The sequence below is a fragment of the Labrus mixtus genome, chromosome 2 (genome assembly GCF_963584025.1).
Source record: "Labrus mixtus chromosome 2, fLabMix1.1, whole genome shotgun sequence".
In the NCBI taxonomy this organism is placed as follows: domain Eukaryota; kingdom Metazoa; phylum Chordata; class Actinopteri; order Labriformes; family Labridae; genus Labrus; species Labrus mixtus.
This window is the reverse complement of record NC_083613.1, coordinates 23,089,987-23,102,868: the sequence shown is the minus strand read 5'-3', so window position 1 is coordinate 23,102,868 and position 12,882 is coordinate 23,089,987. Positions and strand designations below refer to the sequence as shown.

The window sequence follows — 12,882 nt, the reverse complement described above, 5'->3', positions numbered from 1 at the left end:
GCACATTAATTAAATCATCTACAAATAATCAAGGCAAACAGGCTTCTTTAGACTTCCCCCTTTTCGAAATTCCATTAAAGAACTCCATATTTTATTGAAGGTAGAATATTTTCTTATACAGTAATTATCAGAAAAAAGTTTTTCCAAAGCATGACTGTGTAATAAACCTTCAAGCCTCTTCTGTAGGCTTGCTCTATTAGCTGATTTCCAAAACATGGCAATAGTATGTTTAGCTTGAAGTCAAAAGAAAACTTCCCTTTTGGAGTCTTCTGGAGTAGTAGAAGCCATAGCAGCACGCATCCTTCATTGTCTCGGTCAATCATTTATTATCACAGTTTTTAACAGAGGCCAGTTATCCTTTGCTTGACGGGGCTCATAAAAAATGTAAAAAAAAAGATTCCAACAACAACAATAAAAAAAAACTGTTATTATTACCAAAAGCAGGGAGAGTGCAGACTGCAGATGCAATTTGGGCTTTAAGCAGGTACTTTGTTATCTTCTGCTTTAGGCTGTTTTTTGGATTAAAGCATGTCATCTGTGCCACTCAAGGACATTTTCATTCAAAACCTAAGTTGGTTCACAGATTGTGGAGCTGAAGACATGGCTAAGGTAAAATGGTCTCCACTATATGTTTTTTTCCTCCAAGGCAGCCTGATTTTACCTTATCATAAGGTAATTATGATACAAATGATCAGCTATGGTCAAATACAGTTAATCAATCTACTGCCAATCTGAGTCCCTAACATCACAACATAGTCTTCAAATAAAAGTGGATATTGGCTCATTTTCAAGTTTTAAAAAAGCCAACTGTGTTATTATCCACTTCCTTCTCTCTCTCTCTCTCTCTCTCTCTCTCTCTCTCTCTCTCTCTCTCTCTCTCTCTCTCTCTCTCTCAACTGTGGCCTTGCAAGGTCATGCAGCCTCTGTTCACTTGCAGCATCATGCTAGCTGACCTGGCAGCAAAGCAAAGCTCTACGTTTAACAGAATGTGAGAGAATTGGGTCAGTGTGGGAAAACATGGGCCCTGAGAGTCAATACTGCCAAATGGTGTAAAACCTGAAGTGACCTTCTATAATTCAATTTGTCTCGGTTGTAGATGGAGTGCTGGGTTCACTTCAGAAGATTTGAAAACCAAGCAGTAGTTGGCCTATATTGTCTGATGAAAGGATACACTTATAAATCCCTGCTGTATGCATGCATTTTCCACTCCAGTAAATATTAAAGGTATCTTTTCATTTCATTCCTGGAAAATGTTTAACTTCCCTTTGTTCAGTGTATTACTTGATACAGATCCTCTTGGGTCCACAGTAAGATACCTTTTAGAACAGTGGCAGTGTGGGACTTCCTTTTTTTTATAGTCATAAAAAGTTGAGTCATGGTGGAGGACAATGGTTTAAGTTAACTTTATGGTTGTGGCACATTTCCTGCACTTTAGTTAAAAGAAATACATTACCATTTTTCTTCATGATTCATAACATTCGTTCAAATTATTTTCCAAGCAGCCTACTTTTATATGCTGCTGATTGCCTTTTATCCTCTAAGTTTCTCTGCATCCCTCTGAGACCTTATTACCGTAAGGGGGTTTCCATTACCCTATCATCCTGGGGGCTGTATTGTCAGAGACAACAGCTCCTTGTATGGTCTCCCAAAGAAAATTGGTCCCATGGTGAGGTCCCACACTACAAGAACAGTATCCTCAGAAAAAAAAGCTTTGCCAGGACTTGGCATATACTCCGGCATCATGGTTGTTGTTTTGGACCTCAGCACTCACATTAACAATAATGAGGACACTTGGATTAAAATGATGACAAACAACTTGCCCAATCTGAATATGAGTGCGCTTTTTTATTGTGGGACTTCTGGGCTTTTCATAAAGCATTTAGAATTAGTTTCTTCACAGAGTGCCACTGTGTTGTGGTTTTCCCATGTAAACGAGAGAGCGCTTGACGATTCCATAGTTCTGCTGAGGAACCTTAACAAATACTATGTTCAAGCAGAACACCCTAGCCCAAAGACTGATGATTGACTATATTCGCAGCTGTAGGCTATACCATAGACACTCGGCTAAAGTAAGGGTGAACTGGAAACAGGCTGGCTGAGGCCCCTGTCCTGAAGGTCTTCAAGTCCCAACTCCGGAGCAATTTCTCGGGTATCCCTGGGAGGTTGGGATCATGGAGTCTGAGTGGTCCCAGGTTGCCCAGGTTTTGTTTTGGTTGACTTGGATGATTCGGGGTGGCGAGCGGTTGTATTTCCCCCAGCCAATGTCAGCGTGCAGCTGAATTTAGGAGTGAATACAATTTAGCGATTGGACTGGATTCAAACTGGCGAATATGAGGGACGTGGATGTGGAGGGAAGACAAAATATAATCACAGTAGGCGAAACGCCGAGCGAATGAAGCTGATTCTAAAACGAGGGTGAACCTTCACTTGGCTCCTACCCTTGGGCAGCATTGGCCTGCTTCCTGCTGGACAGGCAGGTTCCAAACACTCTCGGTTCTTGTGCTAGTGTGCTAAACTGTCGGCTATTGGAAAATATCTACTGACTCTACTTTTAAGTATTTTATCGATGATACTTCTTGAATTTGTCATACTAGGGTCAATGTTAACAGTCAGCCAGTTTTGAAAAAAACTGGAATAAAAGCTTTGTCATTGGCATCGGCCTCAGTACAGCCCAGGGTTGTGCTTTGTCAACAATTTTGTTTTTGATTTTATGAACGGAGTCTCAAGGGGCAGAAGAGAGGTTGAGAGTCAGGTGACCTCTGGGTTGCATTCCTGCTTTTTGCTAGTGTAGTTTTGTTGGCTTTAAGCACTGGGGCAGTTTGCAGCCAAGTGGGAAGCAGTTATGTGCCCTGCAAATCTGAGGCCACGATACTCTGACATGATCTTTAGATATAATGCAAGTTCAATTCCCACATGACAGAGTTTACAAGAGTTTACTACATGGCAGTAGTCAAGTTTTAGCAAAGTAAAGTGAAATACTTGGAGTGTTGCCACTTTTTTTCTTTATCTACTTTTACATTGTTTGGCTTGTTTTTTGTTTTTTTTAGTTACCATATCAGATTTATTTTTCTACGGAAATGCTTCTTCAGTGACCAGGATGAAGTTTTCTTTTATTGCACTTTCTAATCACATTACTTTGATATCTCACTTAAAGATAATGTTTGGTCTTTCCGAACACAAAATAATACCAACAGTCTCACACTTCGGTCATGTGAAAATTAGAATCAGAATCTGGGTTTTTTGCCAAGTACATTTACACATACAAGGAATATGACTTGGTGTTTTGGATCAAAACAATTAGCAAAGGACTAAAGCAAAGACAGTAAGAAGATATAAAAACATCAGTCTTCTGCTGAAAACTTAAATGGAATAATATTAAAAATAAAACAAGCAGTTCAAAAATATATAATAGAATATTTGAAAAATATGAAAACACAACATGTAGATGCAATGGAGGAGCTGTGCAGTTGTGCAGGTATGTGAATTAATTACAAAAAAAAATCTCTCTCTTCAGTATAAATATCCTCTCAGTGTGCATGTAAACAAAAAATATCCAAGTCCAGTGTGTGTTAATGTAACGCATAAATCAGTTCCAGTCTTCACTTTACTGTACTGTTCTCTGACTGTGGGGCTGGATGAGAGTCTGTGTTATGTCGGGGGAGAGGGGAGGAGGGGGTGCAGGGACATTATTAATGAGGCTGGCAGCAGAGGGGAGGAAACTGTTCTTGTGGCGTGAGGTTTTTGTCCTTATAGAACGCAGCCTCTTACCAGAGGGGAGGGTCTCAAACGCTCCGTGTCCGGGGTGAGAGGGGTCGGCCACAATTTTACCTGCACGCCTCAGGGTGCTGGAGGTGTACAGGTCGTAGAGAAAAGGTAGATTGCAGAGCGAGTCACTCTCTCTGCAAAGCGGATGATACGCTGGAGCCTGCCTTTGTCCCCCCCAAAAAAATCATGATTTAATCTTTACTTTACTACTTCGACAAATTAAATATGTCGTCTCAATCGTTTTGGTGTTCATAGTGAACACCACTAGAGGGCATCATAGCTTTTTTTCTATGTCGACTTCACTATTATCATATAAACTCATATTTGACCTTGGTCTTATTTAAACTTAAACAATCATTTATAGATTTAGATGTTTTTTTATGTATGTAGCAACTAAACCACGACACTCTTTGTCAGACTTTATCTTAAACATCTACACACAAACTGGGGTTCAAAATGTTCAGTGCTGCTACTGTATTGTATGGCTGCGATGTATGTGTAAAATATAAAGACTTATTTGGGGGGTTGTGACACAATGACCTCTCTTTGACCCTAAATTCACATCCTCATCTCGATTGACACATTAACCCTAAATGTGCAAGGGTCTCGGCACCTGCCTCTTTTATGAAAATTAAACACACCCACACATGCTCCCTGTCAGTATATTTTATTAATTCTCCAGATGCCTATTGTCTACTCTTTGCAATAAGATGATCTTTGCTTTAAAGGAACTTCCCACATGCGTTTTCACAATACATTGAGTATCAACCAAGGTGAGGATTCAATTTTTTGTTTTATTTGAGGATATAGAGATCTAAAAATGAGAACCATGGTGTTTTAATATGGCAATTTGATAAAGGTCTGAGAGCAGCAGAGCTTTGGCAACTGATCACATGTTTTGCATTGTGTACTTAAAAAGTGCATTGTGTTGCTAAGTGATTTTCCTGCAAATGCCTAAAGGGAATAATTCCCAAATCCCCATTTAAACAGCATATTATTAGCAGCTTACCAAAAGAACCATAAGAAAAAAGTCGGGGGAAGCTTAAAGCCTTACCGTCAGCCTGATTGTTATTTATATTTAAGAGGGGGATTCTTGTCATTGAGGGATTTTCTGCTTTGTCATTCTGTACAGGATTTCCCTCCTCTGGGGGAAATGTGCTCATATTTGCTTTCTGCTCAGCAACTTCCTCCTTCAAAGGCTGCTCAAACAATACATGCACACAACTGGCTTTCAATTTGAGGAATTCCTAAGCTGTGGCAGGAAACTCTTTGGTGGTATCTCTATAGAAGTGAATCAAATGAGTAAAAAAAGATGAATTAAACATTTGCAAATAGATGAGGTCATCTTTAATTTATACAAAACATTTTAACAGTACCTCAAATTCCCTTCATAATGCAAAAAACGGGATCATCCCGCCACCAAAAAGCTTGTAAAACAAGATACAAACTTAGTTAGATATTGTTTCATGAAAACAAATGTGGTTTTTTTTTTACTGATTTTTACGCCCTTCTTATTGTGACTTTTCTTACTGTGTTTTAGGTCTTACACTAGGCATTCGCCTTTTTAGGTATTCTGACGCTGTTCATGGTTTGTTTACATCAGTCATATTTGTAAAATCAGGGAGAAATTGGCCTGAATTTAAAAGTATGATCAGTGCAGATGATGCTGTTTTCTTTATGCAACTTTTCCAGAACACATAGAAATCAGTGCCATAGGCTATAAGAGACTGTATCTCTAAGTTTGAGTTTAAAAGTCCCTGATTGACCTTTAAAAACTAGCAGATTCCTAATAAGTGTTTCTAAGTGTGACGAAGATAGACCCATTCGTGTCTAATGCAGTTGCTTCAGGAATTAGGCTACTCTAGTTAAAAACTGGGTTAACCCATCCCAAGTCTACAATACTCCTGTTTGCCCTCCTTTTAGACAAGCTGCAGTGACAGAGAGGCTCAGGTCTTTGCTCTCCTTTGATGCAGGTAGGTAAGCCTGGCAAGCGTTCATGGTAAGGAACCCACCATACGGTGAGTAGATCTGGCACAGACCTGTAAAACAGGGTCAATTATGTGGCAAACATGGAATCAAGTTAATTTCTTCCAATTAAAACTAGACATGCTTTAACTGAAACAGTAACATCTTGAAACCCCTCACTTTTGAAACACAGAGATAATGTGTCATTTGTCCTAAGAGATGAACACTTATATATCTATCAAAAGACTATAATAACTACATGTAAGTTGAAACATATCTTATCTAACATATCTGTATGTTCCATGGTTAAAAAAATATCAGAATCTCTTCCATTCTATATAAGTGAGGTCAAGTTTGGGTATTTTACATTGTTCTTTATATTGTGAATATAACTGGTCACCAGCAGTTGGTCTATGTTAAACATTCTGACTGCAAACACTGCTGGGAGCCTTCAGGTCCAAAGCACTTGCTGCTGACATCGATGAGTGCACAATTTAGTCAAATGTCTGTCCAAACAAACAGCAGCACACTTATGTTATCTACTGTCAAAATGCACTTGTTGGACTATTATTGTCTGTAAGCACTTTTTAATACAGCTGTTATGTGGTTGTTGAATTGTTCATTTTGTTTTTCTCTGAAAAGTTGAGTCAGCAAACAAGCTGTTGAGAGGCTAAACTGAATTGGCATTGTGCTTCTACTAATTATTATCATTATCCGTGGCTTCGTGCAGCCAGCCAATTGAACATTCGCGATACTGCAGTTTTTTGCACTCTCTTTTTCTTGCACCTTTTCACAGTCACAGTGATGTTTAGCTTAGTTTAGTTTATTTGTTTATTGTTTCGTGGACCGTCCCCTTTAATTTACTGTACAGTAAAAGAAGCAGCTTTGGCCTTTACGGCTAATTTTCAGCTGTAGTCCCCGGCAACATCTTGGACTTTACTTTTGTTTTAGCTCTACTTCTAGCCCTGAGGGCAGACAAACATGTTCTATCAGTAAATAAATAATAGCCTCATAAGAGCCATGATAGTTAACACAATCTCATATAAAATATATGTAAATGATCATATTGGCCTTATATATTAAACTTATACAAGCCAATAGCTAAATGTAATATCCTGTAAAAGTAAAATAGCCAAATATTACTGGTCCTTTTATAATCTTACAAAGTTTTGTGTAATACTAAATGTGTAATAATAACCCCTTTTTGTCGACCCAATTATTTACAGACTCTGGGTATAGGCCTACCAAACTTAATCTGCAGTTTGAATGCCTTTTAGGTCACTGAGGCCATTGTTTTCAGCCCCTGAATACATTAGAGGAACAATAGAGAGCATTAGGACCCTGAGGCAGAGAAGGCTTCCCCTCTCTCTCATTATCCATGGATTTGACAGCTTGAGCGAGCGACCAGTCAGAGAGAGGATGTGATGTGGAGAAGGAGGCGGTTTATTACAGGATTATTTTGCGTTACGCCGAAGTTTTGTGAAAATTCTCGTTTGTTTGAAAGCCAGCGACAGGTCCACTGCAATGTCTGCCAAACACAGCTGCTCATTATTGGACACCTTTTCAACCGGGTAATCCAGAGTTTGCGTTTGGATTACTATACATTTCTGCTCCTGCTGTGTTTTGTAGCTTGACACATCTATTCAAAGTACCTTCCAGGACCGGATCACTTGCTGTTGGACCTAAATGTTACTTCTCGAGTTGGTCCTTATTTGGGAGATTGTTTGACTAGCCGGTGAAGTTAGTCTCACTGTGGAGGCTGGAGACGCACACGTGTTATTATCCCATTTTCTCCGTTTGGGAAACATTTATTCTTCAGCACTGTCCGGATAAAAGTTGTGTTTTTTTTTTCCTCTGTTAGAGATTTGATACATACAGAGACAAGGTAGAAACATGTCGCTAAGCAGAAGCATTGAATTTGAACACTTCGAGGAACGGGAGAAACCGCACCGGACTCCGAGGACCAACTCTGGCTCCGGGTGCCACTCCGGCAGCAGAGGCAACGGTCTGGTCCCCAGCCCTGCGCACAGTGCGCACTGTAGTTTCTACCGCACACGCACTCTGCAGTCCCTCACCTCTGAGAAAAAAGCCAAAAAAGTGCGCTTTTATCGCAATGGGGACAGATATTTTAAAGGTCTGGTGTATGCTGTGTCTAACGACCGGTTCAGGTCTCTGGATGCTCTGCTCATGGAGCTCACAAGGTCTCTGTCCGACAATGTCAACCTTCCTCAGGGAGTTCGCATGTTATACACGCTGGATGGATGCAGGAAAATCGCCAGTCTGGATGAGTTAGTAGAGGGTAAGGTTGATGATGGATGTAGCAACAACTTTGTGACCACGAATCATGAAAGAATGTCAATACGGGTTTATATTGATGATGGATAATGTGCATTGATGCGGACATCCATTGATTTCATAAAAGCGAGATTTTGCTCTGATAATTGGCTAAATACCCCCCCATGTAGATTTACAATAGCAAAGCCTTTGGCAGAAGTTTAAAAGGTCAAAGCAGTTCCACATTTAATGGCTGGCACACAATGGCTCTTAAACTGCGGTGTACTTTGTTTTTGTAACATGTTGCCAATCAAAAAAAAGTTCTCTCTGCCAGACAAAAGATTACTTATGGATCATCTCTCCTTTTTAGTTAAGAGAACTATACTGTACTTGTATCCCAAGAAAATATACAGTTTAACTGATGCAATGCAGAGCATCATCTGGCATCATTCACATTATCTTCCTCACTGACATAACTGCTCTGACACGTTTGACCCAGTGTCATGCATGCACAGAAGAGGACCCCTCTCAGTGCAGATTTAGCTTCTAACATGCTCCTGCTAATGTGCGTCAGCATGCATTGATTTCACTCTCTTTTCACTCCCTCCCCTCTTTAAGCATGTATTAGTGGGCTCAGTTTGTGTGGGTCTGAAATTGCCTTGTGTACCTTTTAAGTGTGATTCTGCGTGGGACTGAATGTGTGATGAATGTGTGTGTTGTTGAAGGGTCGATTGGCTGTTAAAGTCTTTTTTCTTTTTAATGATATCACCCCTGGGCTTTAGGGATGGGAGTTTCCATCCCCCATCCACTATCTGTGCATCTCTTAAAGTATGAGGGAGGAAATAATGGGGTTTAACACAGGAAATTGGATTATAATTTGGAAACTAATATGATATGTAAAGCCAACATTTATGTGCCATGAATTAGATTTTAAGATAACATCTGCTAAATAATTAGTTTATAGTTGTTGTTTTTTTTAGGTAAATCACTAACTGACTTCTTGTGACCTCCTTGCATGCCTCTTTAAAGATGAGGCTACTGCTCTGCCACAAAAAAAAAAAAACCTAGAATCACTGACCTCTTTTTGCAGGCATTATTCACATATACTGCTCCATTTTCATCTAACGTCCTCCCAAAACTTTAGAAATGCTACACTCATTTCCCCTGCCCCTCTCCCTCGAGTGACGGGGGAGATTTAGGCCAGAGTGTGATCTAAATTGTGTAGCATCATAAGAGTAGCAAGATGTGCAGAAGTTGTTTTGGTGCACTGGATCTAGTACACAGAGCATTCTGTCAGTGTCCTTACATGTACAGACTTTTTTTTTGATGCATTCAATATGAACTAAGAAGTACTCACCAGAGCACTAATAGTGCCTTCACAAGTATTCGGGTTTATTAAAATCCGACTTAACCTCATACTGTCAGTGCCCAGTGATTTTAACCGACACACATGCAAGTCATGAACATGGGAACCTCTCAGGAGGGTTTTTGCAGAATAGCTCGATAAAAGCTTCAACTAAAATGTATTTTATGGGAAATTCACTGACCTAACTGTGGCCAGTTGTTGCACTTTTGCCTGCACTATTATTAGTCTAATGTATGATGGGTGTATGTTATGGGTCATCCTTGGTAACATGGATGTTATCTCGAGCTGTCATATTTTGCTTTCATAGTGAGTAAACCTTTTGTACCTTGAGGTTCTCAGTTGAAATTACATTTGCTCTGTGGTTGTGTTTCATGGCAGGTATCGTAGAACTAGTGTAGGCACTAGTGTCTTGTCCCTGTTTACTCACCCATCTAATGGAAAGAGCAAGGGAACATTACTTGCGCAGCTCAGCAGTCTGCCTCCATTGATTGAGGCCTGCTGGGGCTCTTTTGTGTGGAAACCCAATAAGCACCTCTCACATGTGTGCCTCATATGGCTGAATGGGATTACTGAGCAAACCAGTCTACTTGAACCTTTTAACCATGGGGTTGTGGGGGCGGAGTAGTGAGCCATGCTGTTAACAGCTGAGTTGTAAGTGTTCTGCTTGTTGTTCTACAAAAGTGAAGTTCTTTATCTTTTTGCCAAGTTGCAGTATAGTTAGTCATAATAGTTAGTCTCTGCCATTTTTGGCTCATCATGGATGTAAGTGTTGTGTCTGCCTTCAAACCATATACATCCCATAGAGCAGTATATGTCAGTTTCTGTTTGATAAGACCTGTTTTGTTTAGAAAAGGCATTTTAACCTTACTTCTAAAGACCAGTGCCTTGGACTTTTCCATTCTTTTTTTCAAGATTTGCTCACGCCCTCTACCAAAGAGCACCTTCTTTTTGTACTATTACTAGTTTTCCAGTAATAAGCAGCGTGTGTTGTTCATTTTAGAGCGTTTGTGAATTCACAGTGTACTCGGAAAGCAATTTGGAATGAGTCTTGGGTGGCTGATCTAGGAATGGTGAAATACTTGTCAAGGTCCTGAGAAAACCTGCTGTTTCTGGATTTTGTTCCTTCTGACCTCTCCTAAGAGTAGAAATATGAACTCGCTCTTAAAAGAGTGAATGTTTTGGGGGGTTATCTGGAGAGAGGAAAAAAAGTTGCACACAGTTGTGAATACCTTTGACTGTCTAATTAGTTGTGGTTAAAGGGGTATGGCTCCAGGATAACACTGAGCTGCAGTTTGAATATGCTCGTTCATCTTGGTTGGTCTTGATTTTAGAGCCACTCTGTGTTCACTCAATACATTTTAAAGTTATGGCTGTGTTAATGTAAATGCTAAACCGATCGTATGCTGGTCATACTTTTTAAATGTCGTACTACAATGGTAGATCAATTATCATGAAAAAAGAAGTCTGGTAATGCTGATAGTGTGTCGATATATCAGAACTATTTTATGTTCCTCATTTACTTTACATTACTTGGGGTTTGCTTACGGCTGTGCCACCACTGCAGTAAAAGCAGCTGAACTGGTTAGACAGCTCTATTAATGTTGACCTCATCTGTCGTCCACATGAGGACAGCAGGGGGCTGGGTGATTGGGGCTCCCCTCACAACACAGACGAATGTTGCACCTGAGTACCCTGCACCTCAGGGAATCGACTTGTCACCAGTCACCATTTGAGGGCATTTCAGTGTTCTGGCTTTGACAGACCCAGTTGTATTTTGATTCAAATGCAGGCATCTCTCATTCCCCCCAGCTGTCGCCCAGCCTTTTAATTAGCCTCTGGTTAATTTCAGGCTTAATAAAGCCATCTATCATGGGATACGCTGTCTCATATGGCCTTCTTACTCTGCAGCTCCTTTCGTTTGTCTTGACAGATATTATATAAAAAGACGAGAGATGTGTTTTCTCTAGCTGGTTAACTATCCAGAAAGAAAATGGATATAGAATTTAGAGTAAAGGAGCTGTCAGGTGTCTTGTGTTTGTGGACACTTAAATACTTCTGTGATGAATATCGTATGAAAGGAAAGTAACCAACACTTCCCACTTTCCCTCACTTTTAAATTCGTCATCCAACATTCGGCCTCCAAAACAATCCCCAGACATTCTTGCTGTGGTTTTCATTTACCGGCCAAGCCCATGGACTTGTCACATGACTCTCATTCTTGAGGGGAAACATTTGCGTGTTAACTGTTCAAAAGGAATGCTGACAGATAAAACAAAACGCTTTGCCTTGGAGGACGGCCAACGCAGCAGCTCAACAGCTGAAAAGGGAGAGAGGAGAGTGTAAAACTGGCCTGGCCTTTCAATGTGCCTTTTTGTTGCAGCTGAAGAATGTTAACTCTTTCTGGCTTTTGGATGCAGTATTTCATGGCACATAAACTATGTTAAGGAGGATTATTGTGAAGCATATGTTTACAATATTTCAGTTCAGTCTTTTTAGAGATAAAGTTAGGAAGAGAGACATATTTTTACTGACAGTTCTCTGATCTCTAATCTACAGGTGAAAGCTACGTGTGTGCCTCAAACGAATCCTTTCGACGTGTGGACTATACCAAGAATGTCCACCCCAACTGGGCAGTGTGCAGCAAGACCGGCACATCCCGCTCCCTCTCCTCTCTCTTCCCGCTGAAGAATGAGCTGCTGCGTGAGTCCAAGGAGTACATCAAACCCAAACTGGTCACAGTCATCCGCAGTGGTGTCAAACCTCGTAAGGCAGTGCGGATACTTCTCAACAAGAAGACGGCGCACTCCTTCGAGCAGGTGCTTACTGACATCACAGATGCAATCAAGTTGGACTCAGGAGCTGTGAGGAGACTGTACACTTTGGAGGGCAAGCAGGTGAGTCTTTCATAATGCATACATTCCAAATTATAAACTTGTGCAAAACCAGCCTGTGAAACAAGTTTTTTTTCCCCCACAATATGTGAACTAATTGACTAAAATGACTTGAGATGACAGTTTGCTGGAATTAACAGTATTGTTCTGAGTCTCAGTGAGATTTGATTATGTGAATATAAAAACCAGATGGATCTGCTGTGCTGAGCTTTATAGCCAAATGTTGTATCTTGTATTTATAGGCTTCTGCTGTGTCAGCAGTTTAGGTAATTACATCTCGTTTAATCATCCATACATAATTACACGCCACGATTATTTCAACAAGACACTAATGAATACATTTAGAAGTTCAGCGCTTTGGTTGAACCTATTAGTATGGTTTCCTCCCTACCTCTTCTACCTCTATAAATCCAAGTGAGGCTGTTTTTACTCAAATTCTATCCATCTGGGACGCATATACATTTACATTTTTATCTTAAAATCCCGTGGTGTGATGAGATGAGTTGAGCTCAAACACATGGTGCCCCTGATCGAGAAGATTTATATGACGCCTCAGCTGAAGAAGTCTAACAATAATTATCATGAATTATCATGGCTCATTTGTCAGTTTCCTGAAGCAGA

General features: G+C 40.3%; 1 protein-coding gene across 7 annotated transcripts in view; it reads left to right on the top strand.

Moving 5' to 3' along the window:
- The first annotated feature begins 4,462 nt into the window (after window positions 1-4,462).
- Window positions 4,463-12,882, top strand: part of dclk2a (doublecortin-like kinase 2a) — a 42,568-nt gene continuing 34,148 nt past the window's right edge. For 6 of the 7 annotated variants that reach the window (XR_009675915.1, XM_061057119.1, XM_061057110.1 and 3 more), the window contains exons 1-2: window positions 7,144-8,029; window positions 11,927-12,264. Coding sequence is in view for 6 of the 7 variants with exons in the window: in XM_061057119.1 (XP_060913102.1) it covers window positions 7,624-8,029; window positions 11,927-12,264 (744 nt within the window). In the remaining variant the exon portion in view is untranslated. Of the gene's footprint in view, window positions 4,539-7,143; window positions 8,030-11,926; window positions 12,265-12,882 lie in introns of those variants that run through there. The other variant, XM_061057127.1, reaches the window with a different exon arrangement.